The 19,488-nt window shown below is 42.9% G+C and overlaps 1 protein-coding gene and 1 pseudogene across 1 annotated transcript in view; one reads left to right on the top strand and one right to left on the bottom strand.

The window, feature by feature from the left end:
- The window catches only part of Opn3 (opsin 3), a 30,481-nt gene extending 11,235 nt beyond the window's left edge, over positions 1-19,246 (top strand). Inside the window, 3 exon segments of the mRNA NM_001191933.1 lie at positions 16,127-16,446; positions 17,852-18,103; positions 18,520-19,246. Coding sequence (NP_001178862.1) covers positions 16,127-16,446; positions 17,852-18,103; positions 18,520-18,783 — 836 coding nt within the window. The 3' untranslated portion in view covers positions 18,784-19,246.
- Positions 13,747-15,048, bottom strand: LOC148001828 (small ribosomal subunit protein eS1 pseudogene; annotated as a pseudogene).
- Positions 19,247-19,488: the final 242 nt, after the last annotated feature.

Below are 19,488 nucleotides of genomic sequence, written 5' to 3'. Positions count from 1 at the left end.
ATCTAGTTGAAGTCCTTTCCTGTTGGCCTTTATGTCAGCACTTCACTTTAATTTGCATTTATATATTCATTTGGGGTCAGGGCTGCTACAGTGAGTGTACTTGTTGAAGTCAGGGCTTCTGGTCTGTCTATCCTTCCACTATAAAGTTTGCAGGGATTCAGATCAGGTCCTTGGGCAGGTCAGCACGTCCCTTATCCACTGAACCGTCTCGCCAGTCTTTATAACTTTTATTATTACTGTTTTTGTTTTCTTGAGACAAGATTTTATATATTCAGGTTGCCTTTGAATTCAGTAAGTATGACCTTGGATTTCAAAAGAATTTCTTATCCTCCTTTGCAATTGCGGGTGTGTACCCACACCTAATTTTGGGGTGCTGGAGATTGAACCCAGGGTATCATGAGTATTAGGCAGGCATTCTCCAGCCTAGCCACATCTTCAGCTCCCTTATTAACCTTTGTTAGAATGAGCTGTTGTTTCTTTCTGATCAATGAAAGAATGCATTCATGCTTTAACAGGGGGACACCATCTCTACCTCTGTGTAAAATGTGCCCCATGCATATCATGGGTCACTCGGCTGTTTTGTGGGTAGTAGGACAGCAGTTTACTACAGTGCGCATAGGACAGTGACTACTTTCTTCAGGGTACCACTGTAAGGTAAGGAAGGGCAAGTCTATATGCATTTAATAACGAGTCCTGAGACCTAAGTAGTGTGCCTGGACACGACCTGGAGTGATGGCACTGAGAAGTTAACTTTCTAACATTAAAATTTGTGCAATTAAAGCAGACTGATCAGGGTTGAAAGGGCGAGGAAGTTAATTATGTTCACATGGGCAACTTATTTATCCTGCTGTTGCTGTCAAGGGCTTTACATTAATTATTCCTACAGTTGTCCTGTCAATTTAGCATTTACTTTGTGCACATGTTTAATCCTTTATACGCTTCCTTACGACTACTTATCGACGCATACCCACAAGAAGAATGGCAAGAGGTATGTATGATTGGCAAGTGGCAGGAAGGTAGGTATTCGGAGTTCAGTCAGAAGGACGGACATAGCATCTTCAAGACATCTGCACTGGGGGATTCATACCAGGGTGTTACTTGGTTTTGCCTCTTTGAGGCAGAGTTTTGTAGCTTAAACTGACCTTGAACTTGCTGTGTAGCCAAAGATAATCTTGAACTTGTGACTCTCCACCTCCCAATTCTAAGGGTATAGGTGTGCACCATAATTTCACTTATTTTTGCTGTATGGCATATAATTAAAGACCCGAGTCTATCTTTTGAGATCTACTTGTCCCCTTATCTCATATTTATAATTGAGTTAGAATATTGTTTGTAAGCATTATATTTATAAACTTATAACTAAACCTTGTAAATAAGTTTCAAGCGTTTTACATGCTAAGGAAGAAATACTGCAGAATGTCTTGCTAAAGACCTAAGGATCTTACTTTTAGACAATTAGTAATTATGAATTTTCCTTTTAGAACCGGCCTAGAATGAACCAGTAAGAGCATTTCCGAATGGCACATGCTTTACTTTTAAGATGTTCCATTAGTACTTTTATTAATTTTCTGTCATTAGGGCAGTGGTTCTCAAACCAAGACATCTGCCCTCTAGAAGGCATTGGGGACTGTTGGGAGTCTTTGTTGTCAAAACAGGGAAGAGGAAAGGGTAGGGGAGGCTACACAGTATGCAGTGAGACTGACATGAGGGTATTTACCTCAGATGAACTCATGACAGCTCCCTTTCAACAGGGAGTCACCCAAACAAACATCAGTGCTCCCACGATTGAGACGCTCAAACCAGCTAAATACCCTGAATGTTCATGAGGAAGCTCATTTCTCTGTGCTCTGATGTCTCCCTGTTGTCCTCGGGATTTCTAACTAGGTCACTTGTTCTTTGTACCATGTCATTATACACAGTAATTCTAGTCCTTGCGCTGAGCCGCTTCATTCATTTCAATACTGCTTGTACTCACGCATCTCTCTCCTGTCATGTCGATGGCCGCCTTCCTTCTGGAGATCTAGGATCATGCAAACAATTCAGAATCAGTTAACACTCCTCATTTTTTTTGTCATAAATTTCATAGATTTTTAAAAATATCTCCAAGAAATAGAATAATTCCAAGACAATTCAAAAGGAGGATCTTTTCATTTGCTACAGAAAAAAAAACCTACCCCAAACTAATATAAAAATAGCATATTTTGAAATGCTCTCTGAGAGAGTATGTAGCCAACAGAACAACTGAGAGAGTGGCTCACAATGGAATTGAAGTTACTTTGACACTCAACCAGGGGTTTAGCAGATGTTGAGACCGTGCTGCAGATGTCAACAGTAAGAACTGCTTAATCGTAGTGAAGTACTTATTAACACAGAGAAGACCCTTGAGATGGTTCCACAGTGCGGTGCAGACGTTCCCACACAATCATCACTTGTTGAGCATTTCTTATCCCAGTTTCTGGACCAAATTTTATGAATACAGATGAAAACCAACACTGGGCACTTACTTTTCCCAGGCACTCCTGCAAGTTCTTGTTATCTGTTGTTTAATCCCCATTAACCACCCAGGTTAGGTGCTTTTATTGGCCTCATTTTGCAGAAAAGAGAACAGACACTTTGAAGGCAAGGAATACATCACAAAGCTGGTAAGTAGGAGGAGGGCAAAAATGTGCTTCAAGTGAACTCTGCCCATCTGATGCCATAGCTTACATACTGTGACTAAGAAATGCTCCAGAATTCAGAGAAGTATCAGATCTAGTCCAGAGGCACAAGGAACTTCGTACATTCAAGGAACTGTTTTCATCCCCTCCAAATATTAATTACTTTTAAAAGCAAGTCTGTGATGATAAGCATTTGTGTTTCTACGTGGGATAAGACAGAGTGTTCATTACCTCCCAGCATCACTGAAAGGTAAGCAGTACAGCTCAGGGTCTACTGGGACTGACACGGATCTACAGTTAGCTAATACATAATATTGTAAGAGTATGACAGGCTGCACAAATGACTGGAGAACTCAGGCATAGATCAATGACTGCAAAGGGAAGTTACTCATAGGGAGATCTAGGAATGCTTCACAAATGGAAAGGTAGTTGGCCTGGACCTCAAGGATGGAGAGGACGAATATGGGCCAATTCAAGGGAAAGTATTCACAGTCAGAAACAGGGTAGAAACAAAGTTCTTGTTTGACTTGAAATGGAGCTCCTACCCTTCCAGTAGTTCTGGACTGTTAGGATTCCTAAGTGTATCCCTCCATAGGCTTGTGAAAGCTCAAGGATTTGAGGCAGAGATGGCCAGGACCTTTGTAATTGTCCCAGAATAGGTTTGCACTGAACCCAGCCTGTGATAAGAAGGAGACACACTATTCTGATGGCATTATTGCAGAGCCAGACTGGGGAGCTCAAAATTCTTTTCTGTCAGCACCTGTGCCTGGAGTCTGCCACTTCGGACTTCCAGTTGCATATCACAATCTATTTAATTTACTTTTTCCCTAGTGGAGAAAGAAGTATGGCACAGAAGTAGTACAGGAGAGAAATGTAAAAGTCGAAGGGAATTTCAGTGTTGACATTGCATTGGTTAGTAAACTAATGCTTTACTGTCGGATATGTCCATTCATGAAACTATACTGACAGCTTTAATGGTACAAGGGAAACTGATGAGAAGTTCTTTAAAAGAAATCATCAGGCACCTCTCTAGCATTCAGGATTAATAGACTCACAGAGATCATTGAACAAAGCCAGGATATATACTGTGTCACATAAAGAGGGACTAACATGAATAATGGATATGTTACTGGGAATTTAATTTTTTTGTGGCAGTTTTGGTAAAGTGTATTGAAGCATTCACATTTTGTGCATTTGCTTCTATAACATTACTAGCAATTGTCTTAAAGCATGCTGATATATGTAAAATAAAGCTACATGAATTATAATATCTAGCTCTGACACACTGTTTTATATACTATTGGCCAGGTGGCATTATAAATGTTTTGTGAATACTAATGAACTCAACTTTTAGTTCAGTTCTGTGGATACTTAGATGGTATTATTACCCCATATTATTAATAGTTAAGAAAATAAAAGCTCCTGGCCATTGACCCATTCAAAGTCACACAAAAAAGAGAACGATACAAAATTGACCTTAGTATTAAAGTGTCTCCTTGCACCATCCTCAGATGAATAAGAAACTGCAAGAGATTCAAAAGTCCACAGTGTAAAACCGAAAGAGAAAGCAACATAGAAATAAGCCACTGACAAACCATTCAGGATCCACACCCTGCAGATCCTTATCCCAAAAGTTCGTCTCATTGTAGTTTATATCTCCAGCAAGGTTCCTGCCAGGAGGATGATAGCCTCCACAACTCAGTTCTTTATGGCCTCTGTATTTCTTCATCTTGCCCAACACTGACCTCCCACTCACCATGCCCCTGCAGCCTCCATTCATGACCAGTATCCAACACCTTTGAACAATGTCTTTACCCCCTTATTTTAACTCTGGTGGTTCCCAAGAACCTTGACACTCATCCGTCCCAGCTGATGTTTCCAATATCCCATGTTGCCAAAGACCAAGTACTGGAGACCACGGCACAGTGAGCCTCACTGCTGCTTACCAAGGCAGCGTTCATGCTATAACCCTATTATTTCGCCCATGAGACTGCAAAACTGAACTCACTACTACACAGATGCATGAGAAATACAGAGCTTCCTTGACTGGCCATCGCATTCCTCATTCAAAGACATTCACCTTCTTTCTGAATCATTTCCCAGCAGCTGGCAGTTGCCATCCCCAACTGTCCATTAAATTATACCCACTTGAGTCTATCTTCCAGATTGATAGAAAAATAGATGTTAGGTGTGTGTGTGTGTGTGTGTGTGTGTGTGTGTGTGTGTGTGTGTGTTTGCCCATATATGTATGTGTTTCTACTGAAAAATACATGTTCATTTTTAAAGATATAGAAAGAGTCTTAGGATGAAAGAACCCTACTTCCACCAAATCCAGAGGTAAGCAAAATGATATGACCCAATGAGGAAAGAAAACAACTGTTGGCCTGCTGCGCATATGGAAACTTCTTGAACACCGTCCCATAGCATGCTAAGCTCCTTAAGTAGTCTTCCTGTGAGCACACTGCCCAGACAAAGGTCTTGGTGGTGTTGCTCTGCTGCAGGTGTGACAACTGCTGGAAACAATTCAGGGGCTTGAGTAGAAAAAAATGGGTATGGAGATGGTCAGGGGGCAGGTAACACAGGCAAAGGTCTGCAGTGCATTTTGGAATAGGGGTGATACGCAAAGATTCTGTACCCTAGTGTATGTGCCTAACGAGTGGGCCTGTGGTAAAAATCTTGGAAAATGAACAACAACAACAAAACGAAAACAAAACCTCTGTGAGATTACACTAATGGAGATTTGGCATTTATCCAAACCAACCTGGGTCAGCTGGTCTGAAAGTCAGAATCACCACAGGAAGCGATTCACACTCAATTTGTGTTTTCGTGGGCTGAGCATTGGAATCAGCAGTTAAGATAGCCTCCTGGGAAATACACAGTGACTATTTGATGGGCTGGTGGGTGGAAGGACAGTTACGGATGGTGCTACTGTTCTGACCTAAAGGACTTAGTGTTCGTGGAAAAGGAAAGATAAATCCTCCCTTGGCAGTGAGCAAGGGAAGCTTGAAAGCTTGAGTGGTTCTGAAACCATCTTTGCTCTGACACCTTCTAGTCTTGCTTTGTGCCCTTGGACAAAACAATTATAACGCTCCCTCTAGACTCCAGTTCTCTTTGTCTTCCTGCTTTGGCCACCGGGGACTCAGTATGACTAGGACATTGGAGGAAATGATTTTCTTGTGTATCCCGATTCCCCATCCTGGTCACCAACATGGATTTCGCCTTAAACTTCCCACATAGCCACCTGATAAATTAATGCTTTAAGCTCTAGACATTTTGTTCCTGAGTATTACTTTCCAGCCATGAATCAATGTTTTCCTTTAACGCATCCCACAGGCTTCTTATCTTCTTTCCCCATTCTCCTCTTAAGATTCTGGGTAGCTTACATTTTCTAGCTGATTAATTACTTACCCGAACACACTTCTTCAGTTTTTCATTCTTAGAAAAATACCCTGGTCCCTTAGGCTGGATGGATATTCTCTAGTTGAGTCATAGCATCATAATATAAAGTCACTTAAAATAGTGTTGCAACTATCTGCTGTATACCCTGTATCTCTGTAGAGTTTTATAAATTATAAAGTGACTGAATGGAAATATAATTAGGTACTTCTCAGATTCCTTAGGCTTTCAACTTCTTTTTGTGCCATTAGGCACAAAAACCCAACACCTTAAGGCTTCCCTAATATTTTTTAATTTTCTTGTTTGCCTTATCTTACATTTTGTTCCCTTGGTGCCAAATTATTAATCTGGCATGCTGGAGTGTACTTAGAAACTAGACTCATTGCACTAGGAAGGGCACCCTAGCACCATTCCATAGCTCATTCACAAGAGTTCATGGATTTAAGATGACCTCAAGCTTCCCTCTTGATCACAGGCAACTTTCTTTGGACAAATCTTTCTAGGAAAAACAATCCAGAAAAGGCCCTGATCAGCAGCCAGATGATCTGGGTTTTATTTTAAGCAAGATCCTGTGACCTCAGGCTAGTCATACAGTCAGCACATTGTCCACCTTGAGTTCCTTGAGTGTCCTCTGGGAAGCAGGAGTAAGTATGGAGAGGGATCTAATGGGGCTATACAGTTGCAGGGATCAGCAATTACCTGGAAAGAAGGATAAAAGAGCTAAAAGACTGCCAACTCGGGGTCAAGGTAAACAGTCTAAAACAGGGGTGTCTGTCCGAGTCTGGCTGTAGAGAAATAAAGAGTGAGCTGGAAGTCAAAGGAGTGAAGACCAATGAAAGCTGGTATTGGAAGACCTAAATAGTGGGGTGAGGTCATGGAAAGAGAACTAGTGGGTGTCTTCCAAGCAACCACAGGGTGTCTAGGGTGTCCATGCCCAGTGTTTTACCAGCTGCATCAACAATTATCCCTCCTTCCTTTAAAAAATTACCATATTTAATGGACAAAAACACAGGCAATACTAGTGAGGAGCAGCATGAACAAGACCGGAAACAGCAGCAGATGTTTGAACTATGAGAATAGAGTCAGAGACCAAAGCATGAACACTGACAGCCAAGTGACTCTCTTTTGGGGACTTGATGGCTTCAATAAGGCAGTTTATTATGAGTCACTACAGGCACAGAGTGGCTGTTTCTATCTGGCAGTGAACAATATGTATGCTTAAGGTACCAAGAATAGTTTTGAAAAATTTTATTTGGATGAGATTTTGCCTACACATATGCATGCATACCATATGTGTACCTGGTACCCAGAGAGGTTTAAAAAAAAACAAACCGAAAACACTGATGTCTGATCCCCTGGAATAGAAGTTATAGATAGCTGTGAGCCACAAGGTGGATGCTGGGATCAAAACCTGAGTCCTCTGCGACAGTGACTCTTTACCACTGAACCATCCTTTCAGCTTCTACTTTTTTTTAAGCAAACTTTTAAAAACACACTTTAAAGAGTTCTAGCTTTTATGCTATTCTTCCTTGGTTTTGGAACTGGATCTTGAGTACTGTCCAGAAAGATTTGTATTTTAGAAGAAATAGTTGAAAATGGAAATTGAGAGACAGTAGGAAGTAGATATGAAAGAGGTCATTCATTAGAACATTTTTTTAACCTAAATAAGATAAATCAAACAACTGTCATATTGGTGTTTTGGAGAATTATTGCTTAAATGGAAACTGAGCATTCCAACAGCTTGGAAAAGTTTACCAAATGACTTGAATACTGCAGCTAAGCATGGTGATGGAATGCATGCATTCAGCAGCGAGCAGATCAAGTCTCCTTTCTGAACACCCTACTTTACTTGCAGGGAAATGTTGATGAGTCCCAAGCTTGGACTTTGAAAGCAAGCTCTGTGGCTTGAACACTGGCTCAGTTAAATGACAATGGTAACGGTACTTCCTATGTATCATAGTGTTGAGAGGACTAACTGAAACCATCCAGGAGCTGCTCAGAACCAACCCTGACACACTCTAAGTAGTCTGCTTCTCTGTGTTAGTGGGTTAGAATGAACTAATTAACTGTTGGTGAAAGGGTGTGGAAGCTTTCCCAACAAATAGACATCTAAACGAAGTATCAGAGAGTGGCAACCTTGTTTAAAATATCAATCAGGTGTTTTCAAATATTAAACGGACCTCTACTCCTTAATGTTCAAATATGAGTAAAGGCTGCTAATTGTAAGAAACAGGACCAGGGCCTCACTAAAATGATCATATGATCCAAAGGGTATTTTTTTCCAAAGCAAACACAGTTTTATTTCTTCAGATGGGTACTTAATCAAGCAGGCAAGCACACCCAGTCAGGGTCCTGCTGTATTTTTAATCCTAACATAAAAGGATCCTGTGCCTTGTTCAAAGTGGTCAGATCTCCACCTCTCATTGGCTAATTTGAAGTGACACAGTTGCTGGCCCGGATGCAGTTTTGAGCACAGAGGGCAGCCTTGATGTTAAAAGAAGTGCTGGCCTTAGCAGCATTTTTTTCATTTTTGAAAACTGACTTCCTTAAAAAATTTAATGTTTTTTTTGACCCTACTTAACCCTATAATGTAAAAGGTAGCAGGTTTTGTTTTCCACAAAAGGAACAAAGTAGCTTCTTTATGAAGTAGCCTTCAAATGCCTTAGTTTCCATTGCCTTATCCTATGCAGATAAGCAAAGCTCAGCCTCACTTCTTCTTGGATCCGCAGGCTCACCCCATCTCCCTGACTTCTTGTCTCTCAGGAGGTTAAACTACCAGTTGCCCACAGGAGGTCTCCTCAATCTACCAAGGAGTTTCCTCTACCACTTTCCTTGAAGTGGGTGTGTCCTACTTCCAATGGAGCCCTACCACACTACCTCTTCTAACAGATACAGACATCCGGCTCTAAGCATTTGTTCTGTTACAATGTTGCTTGTTCAGTCTTGACAGTGATCTAGAAATATGCAACTAGATGTGACCATCTAGTGGCCAAAGTAGAAAATAACGCTGTTCTTGAGTATTTGACTACCCTGTATTGAAGTTCAAGAGCACTCTCCATTTCTGTGCCTTCTGCTTACTCTGCACCAACCTGAAGCAATTTTATTCTCAAGTGTACAATGTTAACGCCTCACGCATTAACATTCTACCAAGTTCATTCACATTCTAAATAAAGCAGGAGAACACACACACACACACACACACACACACACACACACACGAACAGAGAGAGAGGAGAGAGAGAGAGAGAGAGAGAGAGAGAGAGAGAGCATTTTGTTTTTTCCTAGATATGTTAACCATCTTGGGGTCAAATGGATAATTATGAAAAAAATCTGTAATTTAATATAGGCAAATAAGCCTCAAACATATTCCTTTATTTATTTAAATCCTATAGACTTTATCGCATTGTTTCATATACTTTCTCTTTATCATTTCTAGCTTATTTCCTAGCATGGCACCTACTGTGCAATGTATATGTTGTAAGCTTGTTGGCAAATGCTGTAAATGGTTACATAATCAAGCTGTGTCTCAAAGAACTGTTTGACTCAAGCTGATGCAGAGAATTAGCATTTAAATGCCTCTGTTGCATCTCAGCTTTTAAATTCTTATGTATGTATGTATGTATGTATGTATGTATATATGTATGTATGTATGATGGGTGTATATATGTTTGTGTGTGTGTGTGTGTGTGTTCTTATGCAGGAGTGTTGGTACACACACATCAGAGAACAACCTCGTGTCTAGGTCTTTGCCTTCCACCTCTGAGACAAGAGTCTCTTGTTCACCATTTCTTATGACAAGCTAGCTGGCCTTGAAGCTTCCCTGGATTCTCTTGTCTACACCCCACTTTACATATAGAAGTTATGGGATTACAGATTGTGTAACTGCATCCACTTTTATGTGGGTTGTAGGGATCAGAACTCAGCTCCTGACACTTACCCAGCAAGCACTTTATCTACAGATCCATCTCCCCAGCCCTCAGCTTTGTCTGCTTCCTACCACATTTGCACCAACTCCAAATCTTCATATTCATCAATTCAACATCCAACTCTTTTATAGCCCCTCCCAGTATTCCTCAGGCAAAGTAAGCCCCGCCTCCCTTGACTTCACCAGGTTCCAGACACAGCACATGACTCCTGCAGCTGCTTGCACAGCTGTCTCCTGATCGCTAAGAGATTGTTGTCAGCATTTATCGAAGCTGCCAGTTCCCAGTAGCTGGCAATGTGGGCATGATGTGAGCAGCACCATTGAAAGCCGACTTTATAGAACACTGTGTGCGGGGGTCTGAGGGTACACAGACCCACCCAATGGCTGCACGGAGCTTGTTAACAGGTACCTAGTTCTCCGCGCTCTATTTCCCTTTGCGTTCTTCCTTGGTGATCTGCTTCTGGTCCCTAAGGTTCTACTTTCCTCTGTCATCCTTCTCCCACTTCACAAAGGCCTGCTCCTTCCCCTTCTCAAAAGTTAGTCAGACCATGGAGTGTGGCCATCCAGGAAGGAGGAAGTCTCCAGGATTACAGCACAGGATAATTTAAAACGTGGATGAATGCTATTACATTTTATCAGTGAAGGCCAGCTAGACAACACAGCATGTAGAAGCATTTCCTGCCAAGCGTCATTGCCTGAGTTCAATATGCTGATTCATACATAGACATCAGATGGCAAATGGGGCTTTCCCCTTAAAAGTCCACGAATGTCCACGAAGAAGACCTAGTTTGTCTTGCTGTATGTGCACCTAAAACCAGTCCACAGACAGACAGCAATTTGAATAGGCCAGTGTCCAGCAATGGAGAACCCAGCTGGATTGAGGCACCAAAGGCAGTTGTTCTCATCCTGTCCACCCCTTGGTGGATGATCCAGTGACAGGTCAGTGTGGTTGTCACAGGGCCATGTCCTCCAAACAGGGTCTAGATGAGAGTGCTTCACTCTTTGCTGGCCTGGTGTGTTTAATAAGTTCTTTGGTCTGATTCTTCTAATGTTTTAATAAACCCAGCTCATGCTCCCAGATTACCTTGGCAAGTTTACAGGCGTCACCAGTTTACTTTTTGGACTGTTGCGTATCAGTCTGTTTCCTGTGGGTGGTGCTGGGCAGAAGGAGGTTGTCATTGGCAGGTAGCATCTAAATGAACAACAGGTGCAGTCACCCCACCTCTTTCTGCACTCAGAAGGGAGCCAAAAGCTGTGTTTGTAAAGTGGAATCACCCTTTGGGGATCCCTGCTGGGGACCACAGCCAGTCACTCGATGTGAGTTTAGGACTGACACCACAGTCCCAGGGAGCTCATGTTGCGTTTTTATTCTTTTCCACGGAGAAATATCCACCCAATACTTCTGTCTTTCATGATCCATTTCAGGTATATCTTTGTAAGGTTGCCCCCCCCCACCATGCAGTCCACGGGGATTGCTCTTTTCATTAGCTCATTACTGTGTCTTATCCCTAACATAAAATGGCTCTGTCCATCTCGTGTTGCCCTCTCCTGCTGCATAGAGTTAGCCTTGCTTTTATGGGAATGCCTGAGCAACCAGATGAGAAGGATCCACACCTCTAAGTCTTTCAAGGTCTAGTTGAGTCCTAAAATAGTCACTTCCCACACCTTACCAACATAGCTTTAGCTAAGATCATCTGTAGGGGGAGTGGAGAAGTCAGTCTCCTTCTTCTGCCAGTAGGTGGCATGAAGGCAAAACCATGGGGTTCATTTTGGTTTTAGTCAGCCTGGAGCCCTTCATATAGAATTTTGCTGGTATATAATGGATTTCCTTAAGGGCATTAATTATCCCAGTTTATACATATATATGATGGTGCTTTGGTCATATCCACCCCTTTCCCTCTCGGCCTTCCCCACTCATATTGGACTACTCCTCCACAAAACTGTCTGGACTCCTCCTCCCTTGCCTTATAGTACACATGAGAGCAAACACACGATGGTATGGAGAAAGCCATAGACTCCCGATCAGAGTTTGGTTCTCAAAACAGTCTCCACCACTTCTTTTGCATTCCATATTGTTCTTAATGTCTGTACTACATGAAATAATGAGACTCAACACCCGATAACCTGATGAGATGACTGGAAAGCAGAGACAAGACAGCCCATCCACCCTCACCTTCCTGGGGAAAGCTCTAGGACTAAGTAGAGGACAGCATACAATCTGTGTGTGAGAGGATAAATGTGTTCAGGTGTGTGTGTGTGTGTGTGTGTGTGTGTGTGTGTGTGTGCGCGCGCGCGCGCGCACCATGGAGTGTAGGTCAGAGGTCAGTAGCCACTGTCAACTCTGTTCTCTAGCTTGTTTTGTGAGACAGGGTCTCTTACAGGCCTGGAGTTCACTGGACAGGCTGTCACATAGATATGCTTGACTTTCTGTGTAGGTCTTGGGAATCAACTCAGGTCCTCATGGCAAACACTCTACTAACTGATCCATCTTCCCAGTCTATAGTAAATATTTTTTACTCAGAACCACAGAGTGGTGGAGGGATTGCTAATATATCACTGGGTGTAGATTGCTGTGTGTATGCAGATGAGGGCAGGCACACCTGTAGGTGTGAACCAGGAGAGAATCTGTGCTTGGGCAGTGGGAAGGAAGGCGGGCTGAGAATTTTAGAGACAAGTACAGAGAGTACAGAGAGACAGAGAAGGAAGGAAAATGGAGGAAGAGAAGGATGATCCAGATTCTCTTAAATAGCCATAGGAAGCTATGAATATCTTATAAGGGATAGATAATTACAGGACAATTTGTCTTATCTAGGTGGGCAGTTTATATCAATTGGCTGAGTTCATTGTGTGGACGTTTTGTGGGGTGAGAATTTATCGATATAAATCTGATTGATAAATTACGAGCCTCTAGAGTTTTGATTTTACTGGGTTACGGGGATTTGTGACTTCTAACCGCAGGGGCTGGATGGGTGGGAATGTGAGAATCCACAGCAAGAGAAGCTTGGAGATGGGTGATCGCCACATGGGGCTAGCCATGGAGGCTGCCCCCGGGCCAGAGAGTAGCTGGCATTAGCATGGGGTGGTGCCCTTTTTTTATATTTCATGCAACAACTGGGGACTGTAGTTTAGGTCATTTCAAGTGGAACACTGTGAAAGACTAATCAGACTACAGCTACAGTTCATTTATCCACAGGTCCTGCCCAGCAGGATCTGAGAAAGGCAGGCCTTGCTCCTGCCCCTTCCCACCATAAGTCAATGTCCTGCCCTGTGTCCTCTCTCTTGGCCCTGTGCTTTTCCGTACCTTTGCACTCATTGCTATTCACTGACTTCCTGATTTTCTTGGTTTTGCCATTGCACTTGAAGTCCTGTATGACAAATTGTTATCTCTAGGACTTTATGCCTACTTTCTGGCTTCTGATAGGAATGTAGATAGACAGTAAATGGTCAATAACTGAATAAATGAGTTACACTTGAACATAATCATATCCCTATGCCCAGTTACTATGCCAGTGTTTTGGTTTGCCTTCAAAAATTCATTTATTCATCTCTTATTTTGAGACTTAACTTACAACAGTGAAATTCTTTTTCTAAATGTTATTCTAAATCATATCTAATGGAAATCAATGACAAATTAAACGTCAAACTTTAACATTTGAAGTTAATCATAAAATTAAATATTATATTTATTAATAATATTTATAAGGTTCATAGAGTCAACTATATTTTAAAACTCAACTTCCTTAGCTTCTCATCTTTTTAGATAAATAATTAAAAGGTATGTCATTCCTGATGTAAGGTTTTACTAGACTAAAGCTGATTTCTGAAATAATACATCTAATTTAACTGAATCTGTTACTGTAGGTTGAACTGAGGTATATATGTGCCATTTTCTGTCAGTCTCTGCTTTCTGAAGTGCTGTTTCTTCATACTGTGTTCCCAAACCCAGGCTTCTTTTGTTCCAGAAATAGTACATACTCAGCAGTTACTAACGGTGTATGTATCAGACGACGGAATAACGCTGCCCCTCCACCCTTACACATGTGAAACACATGGTTCCAGTGAATAGTAACTGTTTTGCCAATTCACAAGCCAGGTGTCTCTTCACTTTTTTACCCACAGAAATCTATAATGTAAACAAAAATCTAGGACCTGAGACATCATCTTACTCTCTGGAAGCCATGCAGCAAGGTAGTCAGAGTGCTGAGATTGGTCCACATAATTCCCTTTTCCCCCCAGAAGTAGGACTTTTTATTTGTCACTAGTAAAACTCTGGATCTTAGGCAGGTTCTTGGACTGGTGGTTTATGTTCACCATCCTGTTCAACTTTAGCTCCTGCCCCATCACCAGTTGTTCTGCTAGAACTAGGCTTTCACCATGGAGCTCCATGAGTTTTCCCAACTCAAACCTGGGTTCCTTCACCATTTTTACTTCTCTAACAAAGACATCATGGAGATGATAAATGGACTGGCACGTCTTCTCTATGTCTTTCCCAATGCTGTCTACAATCAGTTTACTAACTACTTCCTTCAAGTCGTTTGTCTGCACTTCTCCGGTCATCATTTCCATCATCTTCTTCCACATCTGGCAGACCTGCTGGTGCTGCACAAAGGACGTCTTATCTGGTTGTTGCTTTTTTTAGTGACACCGACACAGAAGAGTCAGAGCAAGTACCCGTCGGTCATCTTGACATCAGCATGAGCTCCAATCATGGTGGTCTGCCACTTTTTGACTATGGAGCACATTTTGTCCCCAGTAAGATCCATGCCATGGAAGTTAGTCAGACAGTTTTTGCCCTGAACGTCCTCAGTAATTAGCTTGAATTTTCTAAATGCAGCTTCATCATTCTGTAGATTGGTAAGTCTCACCTCAAACACACGACCCTCGAGGCCATCAGATGCAGTTTTGGTCCCTTGAGTCCTTGTGACTGGTGTTTCCCCGATGTTCCTAATATTGAACAATGCTGGAGCTTTCACAGCGGGACCAGACTTTCTTAGAAAATGGATCAACCAATTTCTTTTTAGCTCCCTTCTTGCTACCTTTCGTCAGGTGCTTGTTCTTGCCAACCACCATCGTGCTGCTCAGAGAGCCAAAAGCAGTTCATGTACCTCATAACAGGGCCCCCAACACCTTCATGCTGCCTTCCCACCCACCCCCCCTTTTTAAAAAAATAATTGAATATTTTTTGTTTACATTTCAAATGTTATTCCCTTAACTGATTTCCCGTCCATAAGCCCCCTATCCCATCCCTCTCCCCCTTTTTCTATGAGGGTGTTCCCCTCCCCAACCACTCCCTCTTCCCACCCTGACATTCTCCTACACTGTGGGGGGAAGCCTTGGTAGGACCAAGGGCTGCTCCTCCCATTGGTGCACAAGACCATCCTCTGCTACATATGCAGCTGGAGTCATGGGTCTGTCCATGTGTACTCTTTGGATGGTGGTTTAGTCCCTGGGAGCTCTGGTTGGTTGGTATTGTTGTTCTTAAGGGGTTGCAGGCCCCTTCAGCTTCTTCAATCCTTTCTCTAACGCCTCTGAAGACCAGTCTTGTTTTCCTTCCCTGTGAGAGCCCCAGGTTGCAAAGGGACATGCCAGGCATGGTGTGGCATTGCGGTATGGGAGCTCTTCTTGTCTATTCAGGCTGCTTTGTTTACTTCTGTATTACTGACAAGAACACTTGACAAACAATTTAAACGAAGAAGGATTTATTTTGCCTTGTGGTCCTAGAGGGTTCTAAACATATTGGTGTAGACAGTGTGGTGAAAAAGTGCAGCTCCTCTCCTGGCTGGACCTCATGTCATGGCTGGCCCTGAAATGGAGAGTGGGTGGATGTGGGAGCTGGTGGGCTTTTCTGCTCATTCCATTTAGCAGAACTTTGGGCAGAGGCTGCGTCTTTTGGGACTGGGCTCATTTCAGGGCTTTGGTCTTTGTCCTACAACCCACATGCCATTTTTATTCTTCATTTTCTTTTATAGGTAAATGCATTGCTAGTTGATTTTCCTGGGGAGCCTGATTTGTTACCACTCTGAGTATCTTGCTATTTCTAGAATATCCCATTGGCTTCAGATTCTCTGCACAGTGTTTGTGATGGGACATGTGGTTTTCCAGGGGTTTTCTCCCCATTCATACTCTACTTTTCCCTTCTGTCTTGCAGGGTTTGTTTCCATTACCACCCTCACTGTGCTGGCTTATGAACGTTATATCCGTGTGGTACATGCCAGAGTGATCAATTTTTCCTGGGCCTGGAGGGCCATTACCTATATCTGGCTCTACTCTTTGGCATGGGCAGGAGCGCCTCTCCTGGGCTGGAACAGGTACATCCTCGATGTACATGGACTGGGCTGTACTGTGGACTGGAAATCCAAGGATGCCAACGACTCCTCCTTTGTGCTCTTCCTGTTTCTTGGCTGTCTGGTGGTGCCCATGGGCATCATAGCCCATTGCTACGGTCATATTCTGTATTCTGTTCGAATGGTGAGTTGAAGGCTGCTGATGTCCCTCTCCAAACCATGTCCATATCTGTCATCTGATGGAAAAAACAATAAAACTCTTCCTAGATGATCAGTTAGTCATCCAGAATTGAAAGACTCTATGGGCCTTCATCTCTGGTAGAACTTGCCCTGTGAGTCATTCCCTAAGATCAGCGAGGGATGACAATTGCTCTCTATGTACCACCCTCTGACGCCAAAAGAAGCAAGAAAAGGCGGATGGACAGTTCCAACCTATACCCCACAGCACTCCCGACAGTTAAGAATTCTGACAGGGAAAGTTACAATTTCCATAGATTCATTTCAAGATCACACGAACCCACTTATGAGAGATTGGGAGAGGTGTAAAGCCTGGAACACACTGATCAGCTCGCATGTGGGAACTGGCCAGGAAGAGAATGCAGTAATTGACATGGGCCCAGCACATGGCAACATTAATTTGAGCCACGTGCCCGTTCCCAACTGCTGTATGTTTGTTAGGGTCATGTATATGCTCATGTACATGCATATGTCTGTATGGCTGATCAGCAGGAGTAGATCTAAGAGAAGGGGTGAAGTGACTAACAAAGAGATTTGACTTCAGCTTATGCCATTATTGGAGCAGAGAGCTCCAAGCAAACAATTGTTTTGAGCTACAGGCTTCTCTCTATAGATTGCCCATCACGGCACAGGTCTGTGACCTATGACCTGACTGGAGAATTTATCAATCAGTGCTCAACAAAACAGTTTCCTCTATCATGAAAGACCACACACCTTTTGGGTTGTCTTTTGGGGACTTGAAAATCTAGATAAAATAATTTATTTTACCTTCATTAAGTAAGTTAGAAAAGCATTTGAAAACCATCAAAGGGAATTTAATGAGATGGTTCCTGTGGATAAAGTTCGGATCCCCAAAATCTATGTAAAGCCAGGTATAGTGCAGTAATGTGTATCTGTAATGCAAGCAGTTCTATAGCAAGATGAGAAGCTGAGGCAGGAGAATCTCTTGAAACTTGTAGGCTAGCTGAGAGACCTCATCTTATCTGAAACAAGGTGGGAGATGGGGGCCTACACTGGAGGTTGTCCTCTGAGCTCCACACATGTGCTCAGATGTGTGCATGTGCCCATCCTCTCCATGTTTCCCTCCCTGTCCTTCTCCCTTCCACCCCCCCCCCCACACACACCATAGAAAATTCTAAGGGGCTATTCATTCAACTCAACCACAGTAGGCTTTAGTTGAAGGAAGTAAAGACCTGAGAGATAAAGGCAGGCCCAGCTGCAAGCTTTAGGTCAGAAGTCAACCTCCTGTGGTCCTGTACTTTGTTTCCACCAAGTCAGGATGAACAATGGTGGCCGCTTGTCTGTTCCAAAAGGAAAGGGGCCATTTTCAGTCTGATCCTTTCTCCCTGCAGCTTCGCTGTGTTGAAGATCTTCAGACAATTCAAGTGATCAAGATGTTGCGATACGAAAAGAAAGTTGCCAAGATGTGCTTTTTGATGGCCTTTGTCTTTCTCACCTGCTGGATGCCTTATGTTGTGACCCGCTTCTTGGTGGTCAATGGCTATGGACACCTGGTCACCCCAACTGTGTCTATCGTTTCTTATCTCTTTGCTAAATCGAGCACTGTGTACAACCCAGTTATCTACATCTTCATGATCAGAAAGGTAAGCTCTGGCATTACAGACTTTTTTTTTTTTACCCTGGGTAATAAGTAGAAATAGATTTTTCTGAGTGACAACTTAGAACAGTGTCAAGGATAAATAAATCAACCAATCTAAAGAAAAAGAACCTAAGTCAAGAATTTTGAGGGAATGTGGCGGGGAGAAGGCTCAGAGGCTAAGGGTGCCTGTTACTCTTCTAGCAGAATTTGAGTTCCAGAATATCCCTGTCGGGTGGTTCACAACTGCCTGTAACTCATACTCCAGGGTATACAGTGTTCTCTTCTGGCCTCTTCAGGTATAAGATGTACACACGCACGCACACGCACACGCACACACACACACACACACACACACACACACACACATACACACAAATAACAACTTAATAATCGACTTTATCGCTCCACTTTCCTCTGCAGTTTCGGAGGTCCCTTCTGCAACTCCTCTGTTTCCGCCTGCTGAGATGCCAGAGGCCTGCTAAAAACCTCCCAGCAGCTGAGAGTGAAATGCAGATCAGGCCCATTGTGATGTCACAGAAAGATGGGGACAGGCCAAAGAAGAAAGTGACATTTAACTCTTCCTCCATCATCTTCATCATCACCAGTGATGAGTCCCTGTCAGTCGAGGACAGCGACAGAAGCAGCGCATCTAAGGTCGATGTAATCCAAGTGCGTCCTTTATGAGAACGGAAGACAGTCTTACCTCAGCTGCGACACAGTGGCCCTGTCAGGAGTGCCCCCCAGAGTTCCCATTTGGTATAACAGTGACAGAATCTCTGTGGCCCTGCAGGGAATCCGAATGGCCCATGCGCTGTCTGTCTTCAAGAAGTGACGGAGCAAGACAAATTACTTTAACTCAATGGGTGCTTTTTAACTTGAGAAACTCCTGGTGGCACAAGATGAGCGTCTGGCACCACCGTCTCCTATGCCAGGATTTAATATTTGAACGACTGTATTTGCCAAAGCACATAATACATTTTGTCTATCAAATGTGTCCCACTATAAAACTAACTGTCTCACATACACGTGTACAATGACTGGACATCTGGAGTATGTTGCAGTATTGGGTCCTATTTTGTGCCATGTTGTGTGTTTGACCAATTCAATCTACTGAGATAATAAATCAACCCCCACTTTTATCTGAAAACCAGAGGCTGTTGTCATGTGTGTGGTACAGCTGCGAGGGCTTCAGATCAAGAAAGTCAGTTCCAGGGGCTGGGGATTTAGCTCAGTGGTAGAGCGCTTACCTAGGAAGCGCAAGGCCCTGGGTTCGGTCCCCAGCTCCGAAAAAAAGAACCAAAAAAAAAAAAAAAAAAAAAAGAAAGTCAGTTCCAGAGGATTCTGTAGGAAGCACTGTAGAGAAGCAAAGGGACTTCGCAGTGGTCCTGT

This window comes from Rattus norvegicus, chromosome 13, assembly GCF_021556685.1.
Source record: "Rattus norvegicus strain SHRSP/BbbUtx chromosome 13, alternate assembly SHRSP_T2T, whole genome shotgun sequence".
Taxonomy (NCBI): domain Eukaryota; kingdom Metazoa; phylum Chordata; class Mammalia; order Rodentia; family Muridae; genus Rattus; species Rattus norvegicus.
The sequence above is the reverse complement of the archived record's forward strand: the minus strand, read 5'-3'. Positions and strand labels throughout refer to the sequence as shown.